Below are 24,833 nucleotides of genomic sequence, written 5' to 3' on the forward strand. Positions count from 1 at the left end.
CTGCTCCCGCCATATCTGCCTCTCCCACTGACCGTACTAATTCCCCCCTCCTCCTTCAACCCCCCACCCTCTCCCCCCACCCTTTCTCCATCGCTACCCCCAGACATGGCTGGTCCTGACCTAAGGGGAACCTCCCCCCTCCCATCCACCCTGGTTCCCCCTAAAAATTTATTAAAACACCCCTGTAAAAACGTTCTCAACTTAGATAATTTAAATAATTTTTTGTCCGTGACCACTGCATGTGTATGTATATATATATGTGTGTGTATATTCAGGGCTTTTTTTCAGCCGGAACGCGGCGGAACCGCGTTCCGGCACCTTTTTCCGGGCCGGCCGCACCGGAAATAGCCCCTCCCAAATTTTACTTGCATTCCTGTTCTCTAAAGGGGCGGTCCTAGGGTTTGATGAGGGCGTGGCCAGGTTTGAGTTCCGCCACCTTTTCTCCGAGAAAAAAAGCCCTGTGTATATCTATATATCTATTTACACACACACATGTATTTGCACCTTTATAAATTTATAAAAGAGATTGTCCAACCATTTGTCTGAAATCTGCTTGAGTAGGGAGTTGGATTAGAAAACCTTTAAGGCCCCTTCCAACTCTTTTGTTCTGTTTTTCTGTTACTAGTTCTAGCAAGGAAACAATAAAAATATACTGGTGAAAACAATGAGGAATAAGAGAAAAGGTTAAACATTGTACAATGTTCCATATTTGCACTCCTGACTGGAATCTCATCAGACCTATTTCTAACTCTGAAATTAGCATTTGAAATATTTATCTGTTTGCATGTTTGTTGTTAAGCAAATGATCAGATGGCAAGGGTTGAAAACAGTAGGTGTATTCTTAAGGGGGAATAATAGAAGAGTTTAATGTGAGATTAACTATGTGAAATCTGATTACATGTCCTTAGTAGAGAGAGATAAAGGCAGATATCTTTAAAATTAAACAATGAATAAGAAGAAACTGCTGGATTGTATTTCAGCTCCTGGATCGCAAGAATGCTATTTGAAGCCTAGTGAAATAGTTTTTAATCATTTCCTGAAAGTCAGCTAATCTAGAAAGATGAGTTAGAACAGACTGACGACTCCAAATATTTAGTAATTTCAGTATTATTGATTAGATATCTTTAGGCTGTGAACTGAGCATTTACAGCCTCCCTTTTAGAGATCCAGCTATCCAGCAAGATCTGTAATTCAGAGACAGAAAACATTCTTGGCATTTAGGCTGTCCCTGGTTCACTTCTTGGTATCTCCACTTGAAAAACTCTGAAAGCAGTTGACGAGATCTTTATTTAGATCCCACAAAGCCATTTCCAGTGTGCATAGATAGGGCTGGGTAAGCCAACGATTGGATTTACTAATTTCATACATTTCTTTTGTGATACACCAATCCCCAAATTTATCTGAGTTGTTGATTAAGGCCAAATTAAATGTCAAGGCAAGGATGAGTGTCTAAATTATTGCTTGTATCATTGATATGCAGCTTTGTCTCTGATGGAGGGGAATATTTGTAGATTAGGATTGAACTGTGGGTCCTTGATGCTCTCTGAGTTTGGTTGTTTTCTTGCAGCATTTCGTTAAGTAGCATTTAGGTAACAAACTAGGTAATAACATCAGTGCCAGAAGGGAGTGAGGCTTGTTCTCATTTTATATACTAATGGCTTGCCCTGTCAAGGTGGGTGGGAGTGATCTTGGTGGCTGTCTGATTAGGCTGTTGTTTATTGTTAGCTTGTTTGTCTGGCTTGGTAGTTTCTTGATTGGGGTATTGTTTACTTCTTGATGGTTGGCCTAATGTTAATCTAGTGTTAATCTAATGTTAATCTTTGCTTATCTGGATGAGGAGATGTTTGGGTCTTTTTGTTTCCATTTTGGCTTTCAGTTGTATCTTTTGTAGATGTATTTGGTAAATGATTATGTGTAGATGTTATTTATCTATATGTGCCTGTTGATGGTAGATTTGTCTGAGCTTTGGCTGTCTTTCTGTGTATACCTGATTACAATAGCAGTGAATGGTGATTGGACATTTAAATGTTCTTCTTGGAACTTTTTTGTTTAAATCAAAGGGGATCTGATAGTTTTCTGGTATTTGCTCTTATGTCTTTTTTTCCCTTGTATTTTATTTTGCATGGATGATAAAGCTTCTGGGGAAGTCCCTGGCATTGCTGACCCAGTTTATTCAGGTTCCAGCCATCCATAATTAAATGGAGGAGGGGAGGGGAGCCACTGTTGAATGCTTGTCTTCTTGATCATATGATATTTCTACTCCTATAGTTAGGGTGTGTTTTTTTCCCGGCAGAAGACAAATCAGTCAGTATGATGCTGTCAAGGCTCAGTCATCACATCTCCTGGAAGAATGTAAGAGTCAAGAAACTTGGAAACTTCCCAGAGAAAAACCGGAATGTCAGACGCCTGTGCCAGCTATTGAAAAAGAGGAAGAGTCTGAACAAATAAGAGTAGGTGGCATCTTTTTGCGTGTAACTACTGTATACTGGAATCCTCAGTTCATTTTTTCAAATGAGAATATAGAACAGATAATTAGGGAATTCCCTTGACATGATGGCAGTTTGATTTAAAGGAGAAAAGCAAAATGACTTGAGAGGAAAATATGGTCCCCAAAACTAATGGCTTTGTTTATTTTTTAAAAAAATAAGAATCTCTCCCAGCTTGACACCTTCCTCATCATCCATAATTGCCCATCTGATATGGACAAAGATTAAGATCTAATGTAAATACTTCGGAAATCGTGAGTGCTCCATCACTGGAGATTTTAAAGAAGGGATTAGACAGTCACTTGTCTGAGATGGTATAGGTTTTCCTGCTTGAGCAGGGGACTGGACTAGAAGACCTCCAAGGTCCCCTCCAGTTCTATTCTATTCTATTCTATTCTATTCTATTCTATTCTATTCTATTCTATTCTATTGTCTTCCATCAGAAATGAGTCATTCTCTTTTTTTCCCCTTGAAAACAATCTCTGCTTTCTAATGGCAGATGTTGAAGAAGCAAATTGCAGGCCTACAGGAGGAGTTCAGGAGAAACAAGATCCACTGGCAAGCTGCCCACAGCAGGCTAAGGAGTCAAGTGGAATTACTCACCAAACAGAACCTGGAGCTCCAGGATGAATTTGGAATCTCTGAGCATCAGAAGATGGAAACCCAGAGAAAACATGGAGCAGTGGATGTTATTAACAGAAGACCAGAAACACCGGTACTATAAACTAGACTTTTATTTGAGTTTAATGCCTCGACTCCCTTCCCCATGCTTGCTTCAAAGTAAAGACTAGGGGTCTTGCAAAATATTCCATTGGTAACAGATTATTCTCTAGTACAGTGCTGTTCAGACCAGCTTCAGGACTGCCCCAATGACATCTTGCAATCCATCTAACCAGCATATCAATTCTTAGGGAGGTGTTAGTGGTATTGGAGCAGGTAACAAGCTGGGATTTATTTCATATGTCTGCCAGGATAAGAAGCTAGCCCTTTCTTTTCTCACCAAGGAGTTGGCTGCTACACATGTGGCCTTAGCTTTGTTTGTTTGTTTGTTTTTCCAAATGCAGGTGTACTGAGAATCACTACTGGCCGTATTTCACTCATTTAAACTATTTTTATTGTTAATGAAGCATTTCCTCCCCAGCTCTCTGCAGCTATCTTGAGAGGGACATCCTCCCAAGAGTCTGTAGAAGAGAGAGCATTGCAAGATAACCACAAGAGTCTCATTGATGTCCACGTAAGAAGGAAAATATCATTTGATGATTTAGCTCATAATGATAATGCCCAGGTAAGTCATGTAATCATGATGATGGACAAAAAAAAAGGAAAAAAAATAATGTTTTCAACCTATAAGGAACAGGCACAATTTGCATTGTATTGTAGTTGGACTATGGAGGCAGAGGCTCAAATTCCCATATGAAATGAAAGCTGATGTGGTCCAAGGGTTAATATACTAAGCTAGGTGTAACAAGACCTTAACCTGAATCTGGCTGCTTCTATGACCTCATCAGGAATCCTTGTTTCCCTCTTAGCCTTGGTTTAACCATCTTCAATACGGTTTTCTATAGAAGGGGCTATTTTTATTCACCCTGATGTGTTGGGGCTATAATTCACAAAGGCCACTCGGGCTGGTAGTTTTGGGAATTGCAGTCCCAGGATACTTGGATGGCATTAGGGTAGAATGTTTACTTGCCAGTTGTAAAGCTTACAGGGTATGGCTAAGGGCACTGAACACTAAAAAACACAATATAAATAGACGGTCATCATTGCCATCATGGACTTCTATTATCTGAACTGTTATTTCTTAGTTGCACCTTTTTCTAATAGGGACCACAAAAGGTAACTTCTTGTAACTATTTCTAATGTCTTTTAGGCAAGCAGAAGGACATTGCTGAGGTCTGAGTCACAGAAAACCGCAAGAGGAGAACAAAGAACAAGGAGCCCATCTAAAATGCTTAATAATAGAAGTTTAACCCCTACTGGTCAGAGGACACCTCATCCAGCACCATTTCAAATTCAGAAAGTAATGTGGATTCCCTGAATAGACCTTTTCCTTTAGCATTTCTGTGTAGCCACCTTTGCCAGATTTTTGTGCAGCATGGAACTTTGTTTAAAGAAAACCAAAGAAGGAAGGAAGGAAGGAAGGAAGGAAGGAAGGAAGGAAGGAAGGAAGGAAGGAAGGAAGGAAGGAAGGAAAGCAATCGAAATTTAGAAAAAGCTTGTGTATTTTCTCTAGGCAAAGAATCAGTTCGAAGTAATAGCTTGTGAGTCTAGTGCAACAGTCTAAGGTGCTTGTTTATTCATGTCTTAGTAGCTATATCATCTGTGAACAATCTGAGGACATGTCCCCAGGTTACCACCGTTCCCATGCAATGATCACTCCAAAGCAATTAAAAAACAATCTTGAACACAGGTAGAAAACATGTCATGAGCTCATCATTGCTACTCCGGTTGATCCATTCAAGATTGTAAATTCAAAGAGTGCTGCACCCCGAATTGCCACCAGTAATTCAACAAATAACAAAACAAAGGAATAATAATAATAATAATAATAATAATAATAATAATAATAATAATAATAATAATAATAATAATTTTTTTACCTCAGCTGAATAGGAAATGAAATAAACTATTCCTATTCCTCTCCTCTTCCACGTTTATAGTTTCTGTCATGTATTTGCTTATTTTCAAAACACTACAGAGTTTCTTATGGTGGGATACTTGTAAATGAATGTAAAATTGTCTTTCCTTTTGCATTTTGCAACCTGCAGCGGTAAAGTGATTGATAGCTTGCTCTAAAGTTGCAACCAAGCATTTTTCTCAGTAGCTGTAACCCTGGTTCTGTGTTGTGGGAGGAAATGCATTTTCAGCGATACCTACAATAAGACACTGATGTTCTTGGGCTAGTCTGGAGTGGGCAGCTTGAGTTCAAGACAAAGGCCACGAGGCCATGGAAGAGTTCTCTGCAGTGTCAAAACCAGAAGCTCAACAGAGTTTGAGCTCTGAAAAGCAAATGCCAGCTTTGTTGTCCTTTCAGCTAAACCTGTTCAAGCTTAATGTTTTTGAGAGATGAGTTCCAAAGTGAGCAATTCTTTGTGCTGTCACCAAATATGAGACTTTAGGGGTCCTTAGCTGTATGGGAAGTTTTCTTTGCATTCAAACACAAATAGAACACCTCATTATCTTTAAGATCTTACTGCTCAGACTATTTTGATTAGCAGCTGCGTGTAGAAAGATGGCTTGTCTGCAGATGTTGAATGTAATACCAGAATGCCATCACCCTGTGCCCTTCTTCCAAGCTTATGGATTCTAATTAACTAGCTGTTTTTGATTTTTATTTCAGACATCTTGAGAATAGTATAGTTAGTCCTCAGTGTACGACCACTACTGAGCCCAGCGTTTCTGTTACTAAGTGAGACAGATGTTAAGTGAATTTTGCCACATTTTATGACCTTTCGGGCCAAAGTGGTTAAGTGAATCGCTGTAGTTGTTAAGTTAGTAACAACTGGTTGTTAAGCGACTCTGGCTTCCCAATAGACTTTGCTGGTCAGGAGATTGCAAAAAGGGATCACATGATCCCAGACACTGCAACCTGTCGTAAATATGAGTCAGTTGCCAGGCATCTGAATTTTGAACACATGACCAAGGGGGATGCTACAACGGTTGTAAGAGTGAAAAATGGTCATAAGTCAGTTTTTTAGTACTGTAACTTTGAACAGTCACTACATGAATTGTTGTACTGTATGTTGAGGACTGCCTGCTATACTAATAGGGTTGGAGAGTATCATAAGCTTTTCTAAGTGGCTGGCTTCTAGACCTATGGGTAAAAATTCAAAAAGAGGAGGAAAACTAGGAGGATTATTGCCTGCTGCTTCCCTTCTTTGACTGAAGCACTTCTTTATTGGCTTCATCCCTCCTATTTCCGCAGCATCTTTGCACTGCAGTATGAGTGTTCTCCCCTGCTTTCTTCCTTGTTGTAGACCAGGGGTCCCCAACCCCCGGTCCGTGGACCAGTACCAGGTCGCGTCATGCCAGCACAAACAAGGAAAGCCCCATCCACAGGATGCAGGCAGCACACAAAACCACGTCCCCTCTGGTCCGTGGAAAAACCTCTCTCCTTGTAACCGGTCCCTGGTGCCCCAAAGGTTGGGGACCTCTGTTGTAGACCATCCCCCCCCTTGAGCCAACCAGTGCCCTTTGGCCAGTCAAGGAGCACAAAAGTGCCCCATCCCAATATTGGCTCTTCCCTCACCATGTTTTTTATTAAAGCTGAGAGAAACGTTGGCCTACCCTTCTGCTGGGTGACAGAGCAACCTCTCTGAGCACTTTGGGAGGGAGGGAGGGAGGGCAGGGTGAAGACACCATGGTGTCGCCATGCCAGGATGACAGGAAAGGGCAGAACTTCTAAGCTGCAGAAGCGGGTTAAGGTAAGAGTTCTAGACAATGGATTCACCTGCCTTGAAGATCCAGAGGAAACCTGGTAAAACTGTATTTGTGTCATTTTCTCTAGAACTGAAGCTCTCTACATAAGCCTCAGGGGCATGGTGCCAGTTTCTGATTGGCACAGCCTTATTGTGGAAAGGTCTTTAGGACCCGTTTGTTGGGTCCTCAATATAGAGGGAAATAACACGAAAGTCTGCCTTTTTGGAATATATCTTCTGATTGTCTATAAAACACTCAATATCTGCATGATTAGAACAGCTTTATCCTACCTGATAAAATAGTTGGGAAACAACTTTAAGAACTGAATATTCTGGCTGGGACTTTGAGAACATATCATACTGAATAATGCTAATATAACTACTGTTGTTAATTTTGTGTCAGTCCTGCTTTCACTGAAAGTGGACAACTCTTTAATATATCTAGACCAGGGGTAGGCAACCTTGGCTCTTTTATGACTCGTGGACTTCAACTCCCAGAATTCCTGAGCCAGCCATGCTGGCTCAGGAATTCTGGGAGTTGAAGTCCACGAGTCATAAAAGAGCCAAGGTTGCCTACCCCTGATCTAGATGTTTCAAGTAAAAGTGTGTGCAAAAATGTTTTTATTTGTTAAAAAAATGTTTCTTTGCTATAGGCCTCCCCTCAGTTCACTTCTGACCAGCAACACAACCATGGAAGAAACACACCCATATCGGTGTCTAACTTGTGCATAAACAAGAATACTGTTCCATCCTTGTATGTAAAAGGTAAGATATGTGTAAAAAGAAGGCATCTAGTAATTGAAGAATGGATTCCTTTTGCTAGCTAACAGCAACAGACTGCATTGGTTTCAAAATGGCTTCTGAATGATCTGTGCTTTACTGTGTAAGTCGCTAAGCATTTTAACCTATCGATATTTGAATTCCTTTAGGCATGTGCTCTTCCACCTCAGGTACTTCAGAAGATGCAGCATTTTCAAACAGCCTAAATACTGACATTTTAAACTCCACACCCTTAACTGATGTGGAAATCCAGGTATGTTTACATACAAATATTAAACACTATCTTTAAATATAGAGAATGTTTCCATAATTCTGCTTTAAAAATAACACCCTCCAAAAACAAGGGAGAAGCTTCTTTTCCTCAAAGGTCAAATCAAGGTGGATTTCTCATCATCTCAAGTGATTTAGTTGCTTAATGTCTCTGCAGATGATGGAGAATGTTGACCATAAAAGGGCTCGGAGGTTCAAGAAGGCCTCTAGGCCACAGAGTGTCCCTGCAAATGGAAGGAAAACACCTGAAAACAATCTTTCAACATTGGAGAAGGCTGAAAAAAAGGTTAGGGCCCCTAAGGATTCATCTGTTATATTTCCTTCTTATGCGTCTATTGCCAAATCAGCATCTTTCCTGGGATGATGGATATTTTTGGAATGAGGGTGAAGGCTCGTTCTCTGAGCTTGTGAGTTGGTTTCCGAACGTTTCATTACCAGGCTAGGTAACATCTTCAGAGGCGTTTAGGGGATGTCTGTGTCAGGGCTCTTCTGTTTATAAGGGCTTCGGGTGTGGGTGTGTCAAGTGAGGGTCTTGTGATGGGTCAGATGTGAATCGTCAGAGAGGCTTGTGATGGGTCTTGTGGTGGGGAGGTTATTTCAGGTCAGGTCATTGGGAGGGTGTGAATAATCAGTGGGTCTGGAGTGAGTCATCAATGGGAGTCTGGTGAGGGGTCGTGTGATGGGGAGATTACATTAGGTCAGGGTCATTGGAAGGTGAACTGCTGAGGGAGGGGAGAGAGGGCTTGCGTGAGTTGGTTGTGGCTTGGTGCTGTCTCCTGTTGGCTGTGCGATTGATTTGGATTCTGAGGGGTTCATAGGCTGGTTGTAGATCAATGTGTCTGTTGATGGAATTCCTTGCAGGCTTCGATGAAGTAGCCTGGTAACGAAATGTTCGGAAACCAACCCAAAGCACAAGCTCGGAGAACGAACCTTCACCTTCACCCACAGTTTTTCTGTGTTAGTCTTATATCAGGTTTGCCTATGATTTATTGCCTTTATTTCCTCCACCTCCTTTTGGGGAAATATATTGTCCTTTGGATATTGGTTTTGGTAAAATAAGTTATTCTTCCCAAATTCATTCATGTTTAATTGCTGATGGGTTTTTTCCCCCAAAGCCAACATTACTCAGAAGAGCATCATCCTGTATTGAAAGCAAGGTTGGTGGAGAAGTGAAAGAAGAAATTAAGTACCTAGATGGAAAGGTAAGGCATTTTAGGTGTATATATAAAATCAATTAATGCTATACATCTCTCTCTCTCTCTCTCTCTCTCTCTCTCTCTCTCTCTCTCTCTCTCTCTCNCACACACACACACATGAACACACATACATAAAGAAACACACACATACACACACCTGCTCAAGACATTTACTGAAATCCTAAATCATTGTTAACTGGAATTAGACTACAAGGAGACATGGTACCTTTCTTCACTGCTACCATATCTGTGCGTGGTTGATACTGACATCAACTGTTATTCTTTTTCATCTATGAAACCAAGAGGAATAGTGAATTTTATTAGTGTTAGTGCAAATCACAGAACTGTGAACTGTGAAGTCTGTGTGTATGGTATTCCCGAAGATGCTTTCAAAAAAGGTAACTGGATTTTATTGATTTTTCTTGACAACATTTCACTCCTCATCCAAGAAGTTCTAACTAACTGGTGGGAAGTGCATAGGATTAAGATCAAATCAAGAAAGTTGCCTTTTTGAAAGTACCATTGGGACAACCATGACCTGGATGACTAAGTACCTCTGTAGATGTGTCTATGGTATATATGTGTGCATGGGTATGATTCATTCTGTGTCTTCATCCTCCCCCATCTTCACTGCTCTGTTGCTTTTTGATTTTTATGGTGGTTCAAAATGTATCCCAGCCATTTTGAGCTGCAAACAAAGAAAAGAATGTGGGCCTAAAGAAAAGAATGTAATATGGATCAGGGAAGCTGCAGATGAAGAAAGATCTGAAGGTGTTTAAGATAAAAGATATAGGGACTTTCAATGTGGGTATTGTGACAGAAAGGACAGGAAGGCCTGGAGAAACATTGTCCATGGGTCGCAATGGGTCAGACACGACTTCGCAACTAACAACAACATTGTGATTAGCTTCAGAACAATGCAGGTTCAATTTGCTGGATAAAATGGAACTGCCTTTTATACATAGCCTTAATCTGAGGTTGTACCGGGCGTGCTGCGCAGTTAGTTTCATTTGGCACATGTTTTGAAATATTTATTTGCTGGAAGCGTGTTCCCCATCTGCTCTCTGAGAGGTCTTGCCTGATCTCCTAGGTGCTCCTTCTTCCCGTACAGCTGGTTTGGGTACAAGGGGAGTCACATAATGCGAAAATTATACTATTACAGGCATATGTCTCTGCCATATGGCCATTCATCAACGTGCAAATTGGAGCACCCCATGCAGGACTGGAAGTCTCCAAGGAGATGCAGATTATGCTGCTTGTAGAGAAATTGAATTTATAATGCAATTTGTGCCAGACATGAATCTCATAAAAACAGCATTTGTGACTGGCAGCAGGATTCTTTCTCTCCACTGTAAAGCCTTTTGAAGAAACCTTGAGATTGTTGTTCACACATTTACTGAAAGATATTGAAATGGGTAATACAAATAGAGAAGGATACCTTCTTGGCCTCTGTGTAAAATTTTGTCAGGGTGAATGCAGCATACAAGTACTGTAAAGCAGGGCTTTTCAACCTTTTCACCCATTGTACCACTTTTAGGATATGGCAACATCCGAGTACCACCAGTCGCCTAGCAAGGTGTCAAAAACTTGACCCCCCCCCAAAAAAGTAAAAAAGTACAGGTAGTCCTCGACTTACAACAGTTCGTTTAGTGACTGTTCGAAGTTACAATGGCCCTGAAAACAGTGCCCCCCAAGCCACAGCCGAGCAAGACACCTGCCTGCCCATCTGGCCGCGCTCTTCCTCCTGTCTGAGGTTTTCATTGTTGTGAGCATTTCTGTTGAGGATTGGCAGCAGGGATGGGGTGGGGGTGTATTTGGTTTTTATTCCCCCAGTCTGCTGGGTGGTTGCAGCAGATTTTGGTCTCTTCACATGACCCTGGGACACTGTGACCGTCATAAATATGAATCAGTTGCCAAGCATCTGAATGTAAATCACAAGACCCTGGAGATGCTGCAACATTCCAGCTGATTGGTGCTTCTTCAGTGCTCAGCAGAAGCACCAGGATCAGTGCCGAGCTCTAGCTGGAGCCTGGCGCTGATCTTGGCGCTTCGGCTGAGCCCTGACAGACCTGCAGCTCCAGCCATGTCTCACTCAGGGTTGTGCGGTGCTGCCACCGGTTAAGCTCATTCCCCTCCCCCGCTACCACTTTTCTAGGATGGTCGCGTACCACCTGCCAGGTGCCAATGTACCACAGGTGGTACTCGTACCACTGGTTGAAAAGCCCTGCTGTAAATGAATGAAAGAGAATTTACATGCATGTGAATAAAGAGATACACTTATCGTAACTTGCTTTTTCCAGCACTCAGATGCAACCATTTAACAGCCAATTTTGTTTGCAAGAGAACCAAACACTATCTTCTAGTAGAGACATGATTTTTTAAGAGTGATGTTTGTCCATACAAGAAAGGAACAATGTGTATTCTCAAACATCTGATCTTTGCTTCAAAGGTGAAGCAGCTGTTTACCGATGGACGCAGAATTACTACGTACCCTAATGGTACAAAGATGGAAATTAGCACCGATAAAAAGACAGCTACTGTTACTTTTTACAATGGCGATATTAAGAAGATATTAGCAGATCAGACAGTGGTGAGTATGTTTGTTTGTTTCTATCTCTCTGCTTGAAAGCTAAATTTTTAGCAGTGCTGAATTCTGAATGATTAATCTTGAGAGAAAAAAGGCGGTAAATAGGAGGCCATGTCATTTTGTTGCAGCAAAATAGGAACACATTTATTCCATAGTCAGCTCATTTCAATAATGCATAAGGCTAAAACATCTGAAGGATGGTTGCAGGAATTGGGTATGTCTAGTTCAGGGGTCTTCAAATTTGGCCCTTTTATGGCTTGGGGACTTCAACTGCCAGAATTCCTCAGCCAGCGTGTCTGGCTGAGGAATTCTGGGAGTTGAAGTCCACAAGTCATAAAAGGGCCAAGTTTGAAGACCCCTGTGCTAGGCAATCTCTAATGGTACAATTAAAGATACCATCTTTGGTTGATCAAGCTTCAAGGGACAGGAGTACAACAGAGTGCATGGCATAGTGCCATAGAAATAGAAGACAACCAAGAAGGGCCAAACATTTGTGCAATCAGGGCACCAACATAATACAAGCAAAGAACAGATGCCATCCAGCAAGGAACCTGCTAAATAGCAGCTTGGCTGAGGTATTGTGGGAGTTGAAGTCAACAGGACATAAAAGGGCCAGGTTTGAAGACCCCTGGTCTAGTTTAATGAAAAGAAGGACCAGGGATGACATAAAAGCAGTTTTCCAATATCTAAGGAGCTGCCACAAAGAAGAGGGGGGTCAACCTATTCTCCAAAGCACCTGAAAGCAGGACAAGAAGCAACAGATAGAAACTAATCAAGGAAAGAAGCAACCTAAAACTAAGGAGAAATTTCCTGATAGTTAGAATAATTAATCAGTGGAACAATTTGCCTTCAGAAGTTGTGGGTGCTCCAACCCTGAAAGTTTTTAAGAAGAAACGGGACAACCATTTGTCTGAAATGGTACAAGGTTTCCTGCTTGAGCAGGGGGTTGGATTAGAAGATCTCCAAGGTCCCTTCCAACTCTGTTATTCTGTTATAACAAGAGTGTTACAAGAGTATTATTTTGCTTCTGTTGCTAATGGGAAGGGTCATAAAGGAGTTTAACTGAATGAAACCCTTGAATACCTTGAACCAAAGAGTAGGTCAATTTAAGGCCTGCAAATGTAGCTTTTTTAAAAAAAAAAAAATAACACCAAGCTGGAGTTTAGTTACAAGAGTCTAATAATTAGAATTAAGGAATTTAAAGAACAAGTAGCTCATGAATACTTGAATACATACTTGAATGCAACTCATAACATTTCCACATTTGCTAATCTGTCTAAAGTTCTGCAAGCTCTTTTTTTTAAAACTGTTTTGGTTAAGGCGCTTTTCCAAAGCGCCTGAAGGCAGGACAAGAAGCAACAGATGGAAACTAATCAAGGAGAGAAGCAACCTAAAACTAAGGAGAAACTTCCTGACAGTTAGAACAATTAACCAGTGGAACAACCTGCCTCCAGAAGTGGTGAATGCTCCAACACTGGAAGTTTTTAAGAAGAGAATGGACAGCCATTTGTCCAAAATGGTATAGGGTTTCCTGCCTGAGCAGGAGGTTGGACTAAATGACCTCCAAGGTCCCTTCCAACTTTATTATTATTATTATAAGGCAGTTAGTCCTCACTTTACTACCACAATTGGGACTGGAAACTTTATTACTAAATAATGTGGTCATTAAGTGAGACCTCACATGACTGCAGTTGTGATTTTACTGCTGCCTTCTCTACCAACTCTGCTCATCAGAAGTTGGCTATGAAACTTGCAAATAGCGATCACATGACTGCAGGACACTATGATGGTCATAAACACCCACGGGTTTCAAAATGCCTGAATCTTGTTCACATGACCACAGGGATCCTACAATGGTCATAAGTGTGGGGACCAATCAAAAAGTTACTTTTTCATCACATCCATAACTTTGAATAGTTGCTAAACAGGGCAGTCACTAAGTGATGACTACCTGTATAATGTTTGAGTCAGGTCATTTTGTGATCATTCTTGTTAAGTCCTTTAAAATAGGAAATCACTGCTGATCTGTTTTAAGCAATCCAGAGATCTCCTTCTAGCCAGCACCAATTCAACCTCCTGGCCATCTTTGCTGTACAAACTTTCAGTCTTACCAGGATGCCTGAAGAGGTATTTAAAAATGGAATTGCAGACATCAGCCCTAGAACAGACAGTCTGAAGGGCCTGAGGTTGGAAACATCTTGAGGGATGTTACTATATACAAAGAAATAATTTTAGCAGTTGCATTTTGATTAGACTGCTGAAGAATACTGGGGTCAGCTGCTGTATTAATATTGTAAGTTATGTTTGCATATGCATGCAAAGTACTTGAATTGAAAAATATAGTGATTTCTCCTCTTCCTTCCCCACCCAACCCCACTCCTAAACATACTGATGTGTTCATGGGCTGCTGGTTCAATGCAGTTTCTTTCCATTCCCAATCTTGACGTCCCAATGGAAAGAAATCAACACCATTGGAAACTAGCTGTGCAAGTAATGCAGCTAGCTTTTATGTATTCATTTGGTCACAAAGATATTAAATAAAAGGAAAAGTTTTGTAACCACCCAAGATATGTGGGGGGAAGAGATGGTAAGCAACCAAGATTTGTTTCCTCTTTTTCAGATTTATTACTATGCAGATGCTCAGACAACCAGAACTATTTACCAGGATGGTTTGGAGGTGCTGCAGTTCCCTAATGATCAGATTGGTATGTGATGTTGGCATATTAAGTTTTAAGCCAACTTCTTCAGCAACGTTAGGTGGTAGATAATAGACTACTCTTCCCTTACTAGAGGTGTTGAACTACATCTTAAATGATCCTAAACTAGTTTGGCCATTGGAACTAGGCTTCAACTCTTCTAGAGGGAGTCCAGTTGACAGAAGTAGCAATATAACTTCACATTAAAAATTGCATGTTTCTGTACCACTCTCCTTATGGAATTCCCACCAAAATAGACCCTGAAGAATTGTGTTGACCTTGAAGTACATTGGGTTGATAGAGGTAACATATTTTTTATATATCAACTTCCTTATTACCCTTCAATAGAGATTTCTGGAGCGGTTCACAGTAGACAGATCTGTCTGGAATAAGATTATACCAGGGAAACATAAAAAAAAGTTTGTAATATCAATCTATAATGATATGCTGGCTGTATTAGAATCAGCAGAAATTTTCCCATTGTCTCCAGGAAAAGAAAGAACGTTTATAACTTAACGTTTACAATGTTCTTAAACAGAAACATACTGTATATATGTGAATTATGGCACTATGGCAGAAACTGGCATTTCTGTGAGGTGGCACATTGTTTCTTTTATTTGAAGTGATGATTATTATGCACATTGTCACAATTGTAAAGTAAGATATAGTATCTTTCTTGAACCTTTCTTGATTTAAAAGAGGGAACTTCTTTTGATGTCTCATGTTAATAGTTAGGCAACCTCGTGTGTTAGCCTTACAGTTGGAAGGAACAATTTAAAAAGTGATTGTGAAATAATATTAGGATGTATTTTTTTTTCCTAATGGAGAACTGCATCTTTTCCATTGGGATACATGCATTATCTATAACAGCTTGCTGCTATATTACAACATTATTTGTGCATATTCTACTTACCTGTTTTCTGTTTGGAAAACGATATATGTAAACAATTTCCCCTTAATTAGGGAACTGAGGCCTTAGCCGATTTAGAATTCAAATGAGCCACCATTTCTGTATGGGAAATTTGTTGTAGCCTGCTGTTGTTAGATCACTATATATAATAGCTCCCTGTGTATATTTTTATTCATGATACGTTCATACTGGGAGACTATGGGCAATTTGGTTTACAAGGAATTTTGAATGATGCCCTTGTTAACAGAAAAGTATCATCCTGATGGTACTGAAGAGATCATCTTTCCGAACCAGACAGTGAAACGACGCTATGGTGGAGGTTTTGAGGAAACCATTTTCCCAGATGGCACAGTGGTTAAAGTAGAAAAGTAAGTAGAGAGATATAGACTGGATACAGAAGACAATGGTGCTGACCTAGTCAACACATCAGCTTTATTTGTCAGGAACTATTAAAGCAGAGCAGATCTTTAGTAGCCTTTTCTGCTGCAAGATTTATGAGTCCTGACTAGACCAGACTATAGATAGTTCTCAACTTATGACCGTAACTGGGCCTCCCCCTCAATTGCAGTCATAAAGCAGGTCACCACATAACCAGACCCAATTTTATAACTTTTTTTTGTGGTGGTTGAGAAATGAATGTGGACATTGGTAAGCCATTGTTTGTTATGGGGCATTTTTTTTACTGGAAATCAGAAGTAAATGCTGGTTTCTGGCAAAAACGTTGTAAATCACGGTCACATGATCACCGGGTGCTGCAAATGGCTGTAAATCCGGGCTGGTTGCTGAGCACCCAAAATGCAGTCACATGACCTCAGAGAGATGAAGTCAGAATTTTGAAATGGTGTCATAAGTAGTGTTGGGGAGGATCTGATGTAACTTCAAACAGTCACTAAGCGATCGGTCATAAATTGAGACTACATATATAAGCCATTCTTGATTTTGAGGCTAGGCAGAACCTGTGCTTCATTTCTGTTACACTTTTTCTGAGGAACGCTAGCTAATCCCTGTTAAATAAAGTATCCTTATTTGATAACCAACTGGGTTACTGGCTGGCTTACTAAACTTACAAAAGATGCTTATTCCTGGGGTCAGGAATTCCTTGTCTTTGGACTGGGTAAGTGCTTTGATTCTAAGTCTGTTGAAGCCAGACATATTTTTTTTTTTATTCTTTACAGAAATGGAGAGAAAACCATCTACTTTCGTAACGGGCAAAAGGAGATCCAAGCTTCTGGGTCAAAAAGAAGAGAGTATCCTGATGGTACTGTAAAGACTGTGTATGCGAATGGACAATGGGAAGCCAAGAATGTTCCTGAACAGGTTCAGATCCAGAATGACAAGGAAGTACTTATTCTAGATGAGTGAAGCAATCCCCTAAATCGGAGGTGGGGAACTATGGCCTTTTTTTGACTTGTGGACTTCAACTCCCAGAATTCCTGAGCCAGCCATGCTCACAAGTCCACAAGTCACAAAAGGGCCATAGTTCCCCACCCCTGCCCTAAATGGTGGCCTTACAACCCTCCTATTTGCAGTGTTTCCAGGTCAGTGTTAAAATTCAAAATGTAAACAAATATAAACAATACAAATAGGGTACAGCTTGCTACAAATTAATGTAAACCAGGGGTAGTCAACCTTGGCTCTTTTATGACTCGTGGACTTCAACTCCCAGAATTCCTGAGCCAGCATGGCTGGCTCAGGAATTCTGGGAGTTGAAGTCCACGAGTCATAAAAGAGCCAAGGTTGACTACCCCTGATGTAAACAGTGACATAATCAGCATTTTTTTTTAAAAAAAATCCCTCAAGCTATAGAGATGTTCGATATGAATTTATTTTTGAAAGAGTGGTGGAAAGAATGGTCGTCCCCATCTGCCTGAAGTGGAAAGGAAAGCCTTCCACCTCTTTGAATTCTGGAATCGTGGCGAAAGCCTGCAAACCCTTTTGTTTGAGCAGTGAGGAGATGTGACGAAGAATCAAGAACCACTATAACTCTAAAATATGGTGTATTTTAAATAGTCAGTTGCAGCTACCGCTAGCAAGTGGAACACATTATGTCAGAATTATGACACATATACACTAACATCATCAGACACAGTTGTATCCTAAGGTCAGATGGAAATACAGAAGCCATAGTATTTGGGCGATGGTGTTGCAAATCTTTTATCATTTGCCCCACTCTTGTGTGGATCCTGAGGAAGATGTTTTTCTTTTTAACATAAACTATTTTTCTAAAATATTACTAGTTCTGAACTGATCAGGATTACCTCCCCAGGATCTGAGTTTTGAGATTTATGTGATTAGCCAAGCCATTATTTGTTAAGGTACGGTTTGTTGAATTGGTCATAACTGACTGGATTTCACAACATGCCAAGCTATAAACAGTGGTTTACAAATCACAATGAGATCAAGCTAAAATTCATACTGGATTGTTGCTTAAGCCAATGTGTACAACTGGGCCAGAACATATATCTTTCAGCCAGGGAGGGTGGGCCAATGACTCTTAAAACTTGTGAAAAGGCAGCAGTAAGAATACATATTTCTGGAGCTAGAAGGGCTACTAGTTAAGTGGAAATGACCACACACACCAATCAAGTAGTTGCCGAATGAAAAAGCTGTGTGTATGGAACAGGAAGGTAAAGGTCATCCTTGAGTTACAACCATTTGTTTAGCGACCTTTCAAAGGTGAATGGCCACTAAAAAAAGTGAGTTACAACCAGTCCTTGCACTTACGACTGTCATAGGATCCCGACAGTCATGTGATCCAAATTTGGGTGCTTGCAGCACCATCCCAGGATCTTGCCATTTGCAACCTTCCCAGCCAGCTTCCGACAAGCAAAGTCAATGGAAGCAGTTGAACTCACCTAATAACTGCATGATTCACTTAACACTTGCAGTGATTCACTTAATTGTGGCAAAAAAAAAATATTGTAATATCAGGCACAACTGAGACGAACAACTGCCTTGCCTACCAATGGAAATTCTGTCCCAGTGGTGTCATATGTCAAGGTCTATTTATAGCAGTAGTGGCGGACCTATGGCACGAGTGCCAGAGGCGGCACTCAGAGCCCTCTCTGTGGGCACTCACGCCATTGCCCCAGGCCCACCTCCCCCTGTGGCGCCCTCCTCATCAGCAGCCCCCCCAGAGGAGAGTCGCCCCCGAGCACAGCCGGCCCGGAGCAGCGCAGCCAAGGACATGGCAGCTGGGCAGCAGGGACAAAACTCTGCCCTTGTGCCCCGTCAAGCGCAGATGATGCTGCAGGGCGTGGATGGAGTGCATGGCCACTATGGCGCTGCTGGGCCACCTGGGCAATCTGCAGTGGGCTGTGGAGGCAGTGAGTGGCCCTGCGGGTGGGCGGGGCCAGGCTGGGGCGGAGCGGGGGTGGAGCGGGAGCAGGTGGGGCTGGTTTTTGGGCACTCGGTCCCATCACTGATCTATAGTTTTTACCCTCCTCCCTTTCCAAAAGGGAGCGGCTGAGTTGGTGGAGTTCTCTTCAGGAAATTATGTAGTATAATAGAGCTCCCTAGAAATCTACAAGTAAATAGGACTCCAATGGAGTTTTAATGTTATGAATTCTCATTTTATACTCAGCTTGTAAGTGCCGTATGTGAAAATAAACCCTATGTTACACAAATGCCATAAATGCTCCAGTGAAATTAAATTTAGATAAACATTTGCATCCAGATAGATTTCACTCTTCAGGAATGCATATCCATAATATTTTTCCAGCTGTGTAAAGAAATTCAGGTACTAGGTTGTGTACTTTTCAGGAGTTCTGTGTCCGATTCTCCCTGTCACTCAACTGTCTTTTTATTTGTTTGTTTCCCTGGGATACAATTTTTTCCAAGCTGGTGATTTTTAGAAGTGTTGGACTATAATGTGTATTACCTCTGTTTGCATGACTAAGAATCTGTGGTCTGTAGTCCAGCTCATACAGACAGTGCTGAGTTGGGGAAAGCTCATCTGCTGTCACATCTTGTGTTTGGATCCTGGGTGGGTCCTTCAATGACAGGATGAATATGTAGATGAGTATGTCTATGTTAGACCACAGAAAAGACTTCTGTAGTTTTGACATGTTCAAGGGAAACAGGCTGTTTGACCTTCTGTTTTCACTTTTGTAATTTTGATGCTAAACTTGAATACAAATTGAAAGTGGCCAAAAGTCTTTTTAAAATTAAACAATGATATATTAGTGCAACCGGTACATTACTTGTTTGTACTGTTTACTGATTCAAATGCCATACACTGAATGACCTGCTTAATATTTGATCTCTTTCGTTCCCATTATTTGTATAAATATAATATTCTGAAGGAAATCATTGCAAATTTTCCAACATTTGCACTTATATTGAGAAGAGAATTATTTCCAAGGAAGAGAAAGAAAGAAAATTTGAAAGTGTATAGGAGAGACTTCCAAAATGTCCCACCTGCTAGATGTGTTAGATTCTACTGGTTTTATTGTTTGAGAAATATAGGCCTTAGTCTGGCACATTTGGTGGGCACCAGGTTGAGGAAGTCTAGTATAGGAATGGCACACATTATATTTTTGTCATCAGCTTTCAAGCTCGTTCATAAAAAAGAGTATAGAATTGCTCAAACCATTTGTCTACTGGTTAGCTAAGGCTTTATTTAATTTTTGATGTTCTGGTTGTAATTCTTTACTTATTAACTTATGGATTTCCTGTATTACACTTTTGACATTCATCCCATTCTTAGATGCTTCAAGTGCTGCATCGTTGAAAGGAAATATAAGGATAAAATCACCTACACGGGGGAATGGCCGTCGGTCTTTATCTGAGAGAAAATAAGGAGGAATAGTTGGCTTGTGGGTGTAGAACTCTAGTGAGTTAAACCAATGTGTGGACTGCACAGACTCACATAGCGAATGACTAGTTCTTAACATCAGTCTGCTTTTGGATAATGGCTTCGATTGGATAGGTGTTTGGGGCATGTGCATCTTTTCACGCAATTGTGAAGTCAAAGTTTTCCGAGGGTATGCACTAGCCGTTCTGCCATACGTGGGTGTTCTTTTATTGATCTGCAAACGTGATGGAGAAGGGGAAGTTGTTGCTGATTTGGTTCCTTTCCCACAAGCCAGGAAATCCAGTGGGACCTCTGACTGAGTGGTCAGCAAATATTGTGACTGGCTGAAGCACGAAAGCCTCCGATTGGCCCCTCTGCTTTTTCTTAAAGTATCAGCTTCCTTGTAGTTCAGCAAGTCGACAATGTCATGGAGCAGCTTCCTTTTGACAGTGACATCACTGGCACAGTCTAAACGCAGACCTGGGCTGTGGTTTACTTCGAGAAGCCAGGGTTTCATTTTCTCATCAACCAATATGTCAAACCCAAAGAGTTCAAAGCAGTTGGACGTAAATGGTACTGAAGTGGTGATGGCCAACAAAGTTAGAATGACTATATGGTTGATTCTTTTCCACAGGAGCAGGTCATCAACACTGCAGCTCCGTAAATAGGCCCGCAATTTGCTAAAAGTCCATTTGCAACCAGAGCCAATGACTTCTTTGTCCTTTCTGTATGATGGCCCAAACTTATTGATGCTTGTGTTTGTCAGGTGAGCGTAAATGTTGTCAAGGGATCTCAGGTCAAACTTCTCTGTTGCAAACCTCACCAGTCCTTCTTCATATATATAAATTGTAAGGGGATAAAAGCTTGTAACACAAACATAAATACGAAGGTCCCATTTGTATCCGGAAATAAGCAAAGGGTTACTGATATATTTTTGCACAATTACCATGCAGTCATAAACAAAATCCTTAATGTCTTGAAAAATGAGAATGCCTCTCCCGCGAGACCTATCAACTGGTTTGCAGATCCAGTAACTCAGCTTTTTTCCTGGTATTTGCCTCTCCTTGGAGTACTCAGTTATAAATTTTATATAGTCATTGGGCATGATGAAGGCCACTGGACTGAACTCATAAAGGGTGGTTCCATAAATTCCCTTCATGCGTTTCAGATGTCTTGCCAAATAATCTTTCCGAGTGATTCTGATGGTTTCTGGATGGTGATTGAGCCTCTGCCATGGTTTGATGCTCTGGTGTTCTGTCATCCGGAAAGGGCAATTCCTCCAATACAAGTTCCAGTCTTCATTATTTTGTTCATTCTCATCATATTCAATCCAACCACGTTCCAATAAAATTTCACGAACTAATGAAGGTACACTATCATGGAGCCGGAACACGAGTGGCCTGTTGATGCCTCCAAGCTCAACTCTTTTTGCTGTTGTGGAACTCTTACTTCCTACAAAATTAATAGGGGCGCATAGTAGGGCAGAAACAATTCATTCAATTGATTTGAATTATGATATCACGAAAGAAATGCATTGCTATCTCATATTTTCTAGGCCAAGGGCCTGCCATCTTGGCAACTTTAAGAGTTGTGGACTTCAACTCCCAGAATTCCTCAGCTAGCCATGAGGAATCTTGAAATTGCCAAGATTGGAGCCTCTGTTCTAGGCTAAAAAAAACCCCTGCATGTTCTATAAACTAATCTCAGGACAAGTTTTTTCAATCCAGATAGTATAAAAATAACCTATATCTTCAACATTAAGTGAGAATATAGGAAACAATTTGACCATCTTCTTTGGGAATAAGGGCTCTGAAACCAGAACAAATCATGAGCAATCTATGTTCACTTTTTGTTCTTAAACTCTTGATTTTTTTTCATCCTAACTGGCTTTAATTGGATAATTGAAATATGAGACATATTTATAAACCAGGTCCTTTGTTTGGATTCCTTTCCTAGCTGTCTGTGCCAAAAAGAAGTCCAAATTTGCTACAATGTAAGAACTCTATTAATTAAAATCAAAAGAATATCTTGTTTAACATTCTGACTCAATATAGTCAGCCAAATGCCTACAAATAGGACATGTATTCAGTAGGGCCATTTTGTTAATATTCTCCTGGGGCTAGTATCAAGAGGCCTGCTGTTCCTAATCTTGTTAAGTATCATATGCCTATCATGACCAGCAGTCGTGAATAATAACAACAATGACTTTTGATTTAAGAGCCTGAATCATAAGCTGTACTCATCTTCATCAAGTTTGCAATTCCTTACTTCACACTGATATACAGGTAGTCCTCACTTAATGACCACAATTGGGATTGACAATTCCATTGCTAAGCAACCTGATTGTTAAATGAGACATCACATGACTGCAATTTTGATTTTACTGCCAGCTTCTCCATTGACTTTATCTATGGAGACTCTCAGACATCCAGGTCATAATTATCCCAAAGGTGCTTTTTCACGAGGCAATTAGATTTTCTTGTTTTTCTTTGAAGACATTTCGCTTCTCATCCAAGAAGCGTCTTCAGCTCTGACTGGATGGTGGGGAATGGAAGGATTTATACTCCTTGCAGACAGCTGGTCATTTGCATTCTTTTAGAGAGTCCTTGAGGCTGGAGGTTTATCTGTGTCGTCAGAGTCACCTAGTACAAATGGGTGTGGAGATTTCTTGGAACTGCTGAAAGGACTGTGTTGTAGACTGGAGACAGGTGATGTTATATCCCTTCCCCTCTATTGAGAGAGAGACAAAATTGAACAGCTCTCTCTCAACGGAGGGGGGGGAAAACATCATCTATCTCCTGTTTACAACACAGTCCTTTCAGCAGTTACAAGAAGACTCCATACCAATTTGCACTACTCAGGTGACCCTGATGTCACAAATAAAACTCCAGGTGGCCTCAATGACTCTCTAAAAGAATGCAAATGACCAGCTGTCTGCAAGGAGTAGTTCATTAAAAGCAGTACTTTTTGCCATATTTTCTCAGCCTTGTGTCCTACAGATACGTTTGGCTCCAGTGTCCATAATTCCCAGCCATACTTATTGGAATTTGGGGGTCAGCTACATTGAGAACTAAAGTTTGTCTGGACATGAATGTTGAACATGTCAATAACTAAGCAAACCAAGTCCCTCTCGGTAACAAATGCAAACCCAAGTGAAAGGCAGATAGAAGAAACCCAGAATTTAAACTACAGAGAATGTGGTTTCTTCTGTTGACAGAAAGCAGCAAGCTGGGTAAAATGGCTTCATCTTGGCTAATCTGTCTAATACCTTACCAGTTTTCTGCTGAGTTCAAGTTCAGGTCTGCTAGTTATGGAAACCCAATACAACCAGAAGGGACCAAGATAAAGAAGATTTATTTTTATCTATTGCTATAATCCTTGATTTAAACTGTAATTTGAGTAACAAAAGTTACATCCAGTGATATTATCTGACGTGTGTAGTTCACCTGTAGTTCACCTGTATTATACAGTGAAACAATAAATATTCTATTATTAAACTATTCCAGTAGTATTCCTGGTTGTCAAAGCACGTGCAGCAGCCTATTGTAGGTTATCCAACAGCAAAACAAACATCTACCAGATTTTACGTTTGCTCTTGAAATCTTCATGGTTTAAAGTGCTTGCAACTGATCCTTGCATATTTAGTTACATCACATTTTTGTTCAGCTGAGTTCATATTTTTAAGAATTCCTATGTAAGCTTAGAATTGGAAGTTTAGGATAACTTGTCAGCAGGCTGGTATCTTTCATCATATCTGCCAGAGCTATGTTAGAGCAAGATGACTCTACTCAACTAAAATAAATCCATGTATATGCATAGTATCTAGGCAAGTTTTCTTGGTACTATATAGGTAGACCTTGTTTAGCAACCATTCGTTCAGCAATCATTTTGAGGTTTACAACAGTGCTGAATAAGGAGACTTATGGCCAGTCCTCAAGGTTTCAGCAGCACCACAGCCATTACAAAATTCACAGCATCCTGCAGTCATGGGATCACCATTTGTGACTTTCACTGCCGGCTTCCAACAGCAAAATCAATGGGGAAGACAGCAAGAATCTGCAAATGGCAACCACATGACATTTTGCCTAACCACACATGTGATTCACCTAATAACCATAACGAGCTGCAGGGTCCTCCCACTTTATGACCATGCTGCTTAAGAATAGATTTGCTGATCTCAGTTACTGTTGTTAACTGAGGACTACCTGCCCAGCTACATAAGACACAAAATAGATGCTCTGTCTAAAGGCAGAACTTGTGTGTGTGTGTGTTTTGCATTCTACAAGTAAGATCAAATGGTGTGGCTCGGGCCATCATTTATTTGATGGGGACAGATGATTATTGGAATACAATCCTCCATTTTCCTTGACTGCTGGTCATTCTGAAAGAGACCTGAGATCAATAACATCTGAGAGTTACATATTCCACCTCTCCATGCTTAGATGTGTGAAAGAAATGGGGGGATACAGGGAGGGGGGAGACATTACTGTAGATGCAATGAGGAAGAGCTGCAGAGGAATTGTGTGAACCATTTTAGATACCCTGGATAGACTCACCAGTGCTCTGGTGAGCTGGAGAAAGGGTATCTATCTATCTATCTATCTATCTATCTATCTATCTATCTATCTATCTATCTATCTATCTATCTATCTATCTATCTATCTATCTATCTATCTATCTATCTATCTATCTATC

General features: G+C 40.7%; 2 protein-coding genes across 2 annotated transcripts; one reads left to right on the forward strand and one right to left on the reverse strand.

The window, feature by feature from the left end:
- Nucleotides 1-6,865: 6,865 nt before the first annotated feature.
- LOC107289470 (centromere protein J) lies at nucleotides 6,866-16,713 on the forward strand. The gene is made up of 10 exons (XM_015818241.1): nucleotides 6,866-6,910; nucleotides 7,558-7,669; nucleotides 7,855-7,937; nucleotides 8,112-8,240; nucleotides 9,070-9,156; nucleotides 10,313-10,408; nucleotides 11,600-11,740; nucleotides 14,358-14,442; nucleotides 15,591-15,711; nucleotides 16,519-16,713. The coding sequence occupies exons 1-10, from the start codon at nucleotides 6,866-6,868 to the stop codon at nucleotides 16,703-16,705; spliced, it is 1,086 nt and encodes a 361-aa protein (XP_015673727.1). The 3' UTR covers nucleotides 16,706-16,713.
- Nucleotides 16,714-19,941: 3,228 nt separating this feature from the next.
- TTLL2 (tubulin tyrosine ligase like 2) lies at nucleotides 19,942-23,746 on the reverse strand. Its single transcript, XM_015818253.1, has 2 exons — nucleotides 23,716-23,746; nucleotides 19,942-21,590 (listed from the first exon to the last, which is right to left on the reverse strand). Exons 1-2 carry the CDS (start codon nucleotides 23,744-23,746, stop codon nucleotides 19,942-19,944), a joined length of 1,680 nt encoding a protein of 559 aa, XP_015673739.1.
- Nucleotides 23,747-24,833: the final 1,087 nt, after the last annotated feature.

The sequence above is a fragment of the Protobothrops mucrosquamatus genome, unplaced genomic scaffold, assembly GCF_001527695.2.
Source record: "Protobothrops mucrosquamatus isolate PMUCROS unplaced genomic scaffold, P.Mucros_1.0 scaffold_135, whole genome shotgun sequence".
NCBI lineage: Eukaryota > Metazoa > Chordata > Lepidosauria > Squamata > Viperidae > Protobothrops > Protobothrops mucrosquamatus.

Bases quoted from the DNA above. Each gene is read 5' to 3' on its own strand.
- TTLL2 (XM_015818253.1), bottom strand. From the start codon at position 23,746: ATGAAGATTTCAAGAGCAAACGTAAAATCTG. The intron at 21,591-23,715 runs GTAGATGTTTGT...TTAATTTTGTAG, and splicing joins AAGAGCAAACGTAAAATCTG to GAAGTAAGAGTTCCACAACA.
- LOC107289470 (XM_015818241.1), top strand. From the start codon at position 6,866: ATGACAGGAAAGGGCAGAACTTCTAAGCTGCAGAAGCGGGTTAAG. The intron at 7,670-7,854 runs GTAAGATATGTG...CTTCCACCTCAG, and splicing joins TCCATCCTTGTATGTAAAAG to GTACTTCAGAAGATGCAGCA. The intron at 14,443-15,590 runs GTATGTGATGTT...CCTTGTTAACAG, and splicing joins GTTCCCTAATGATCAGATTG to AAAAGTATCATCCTGATGGT.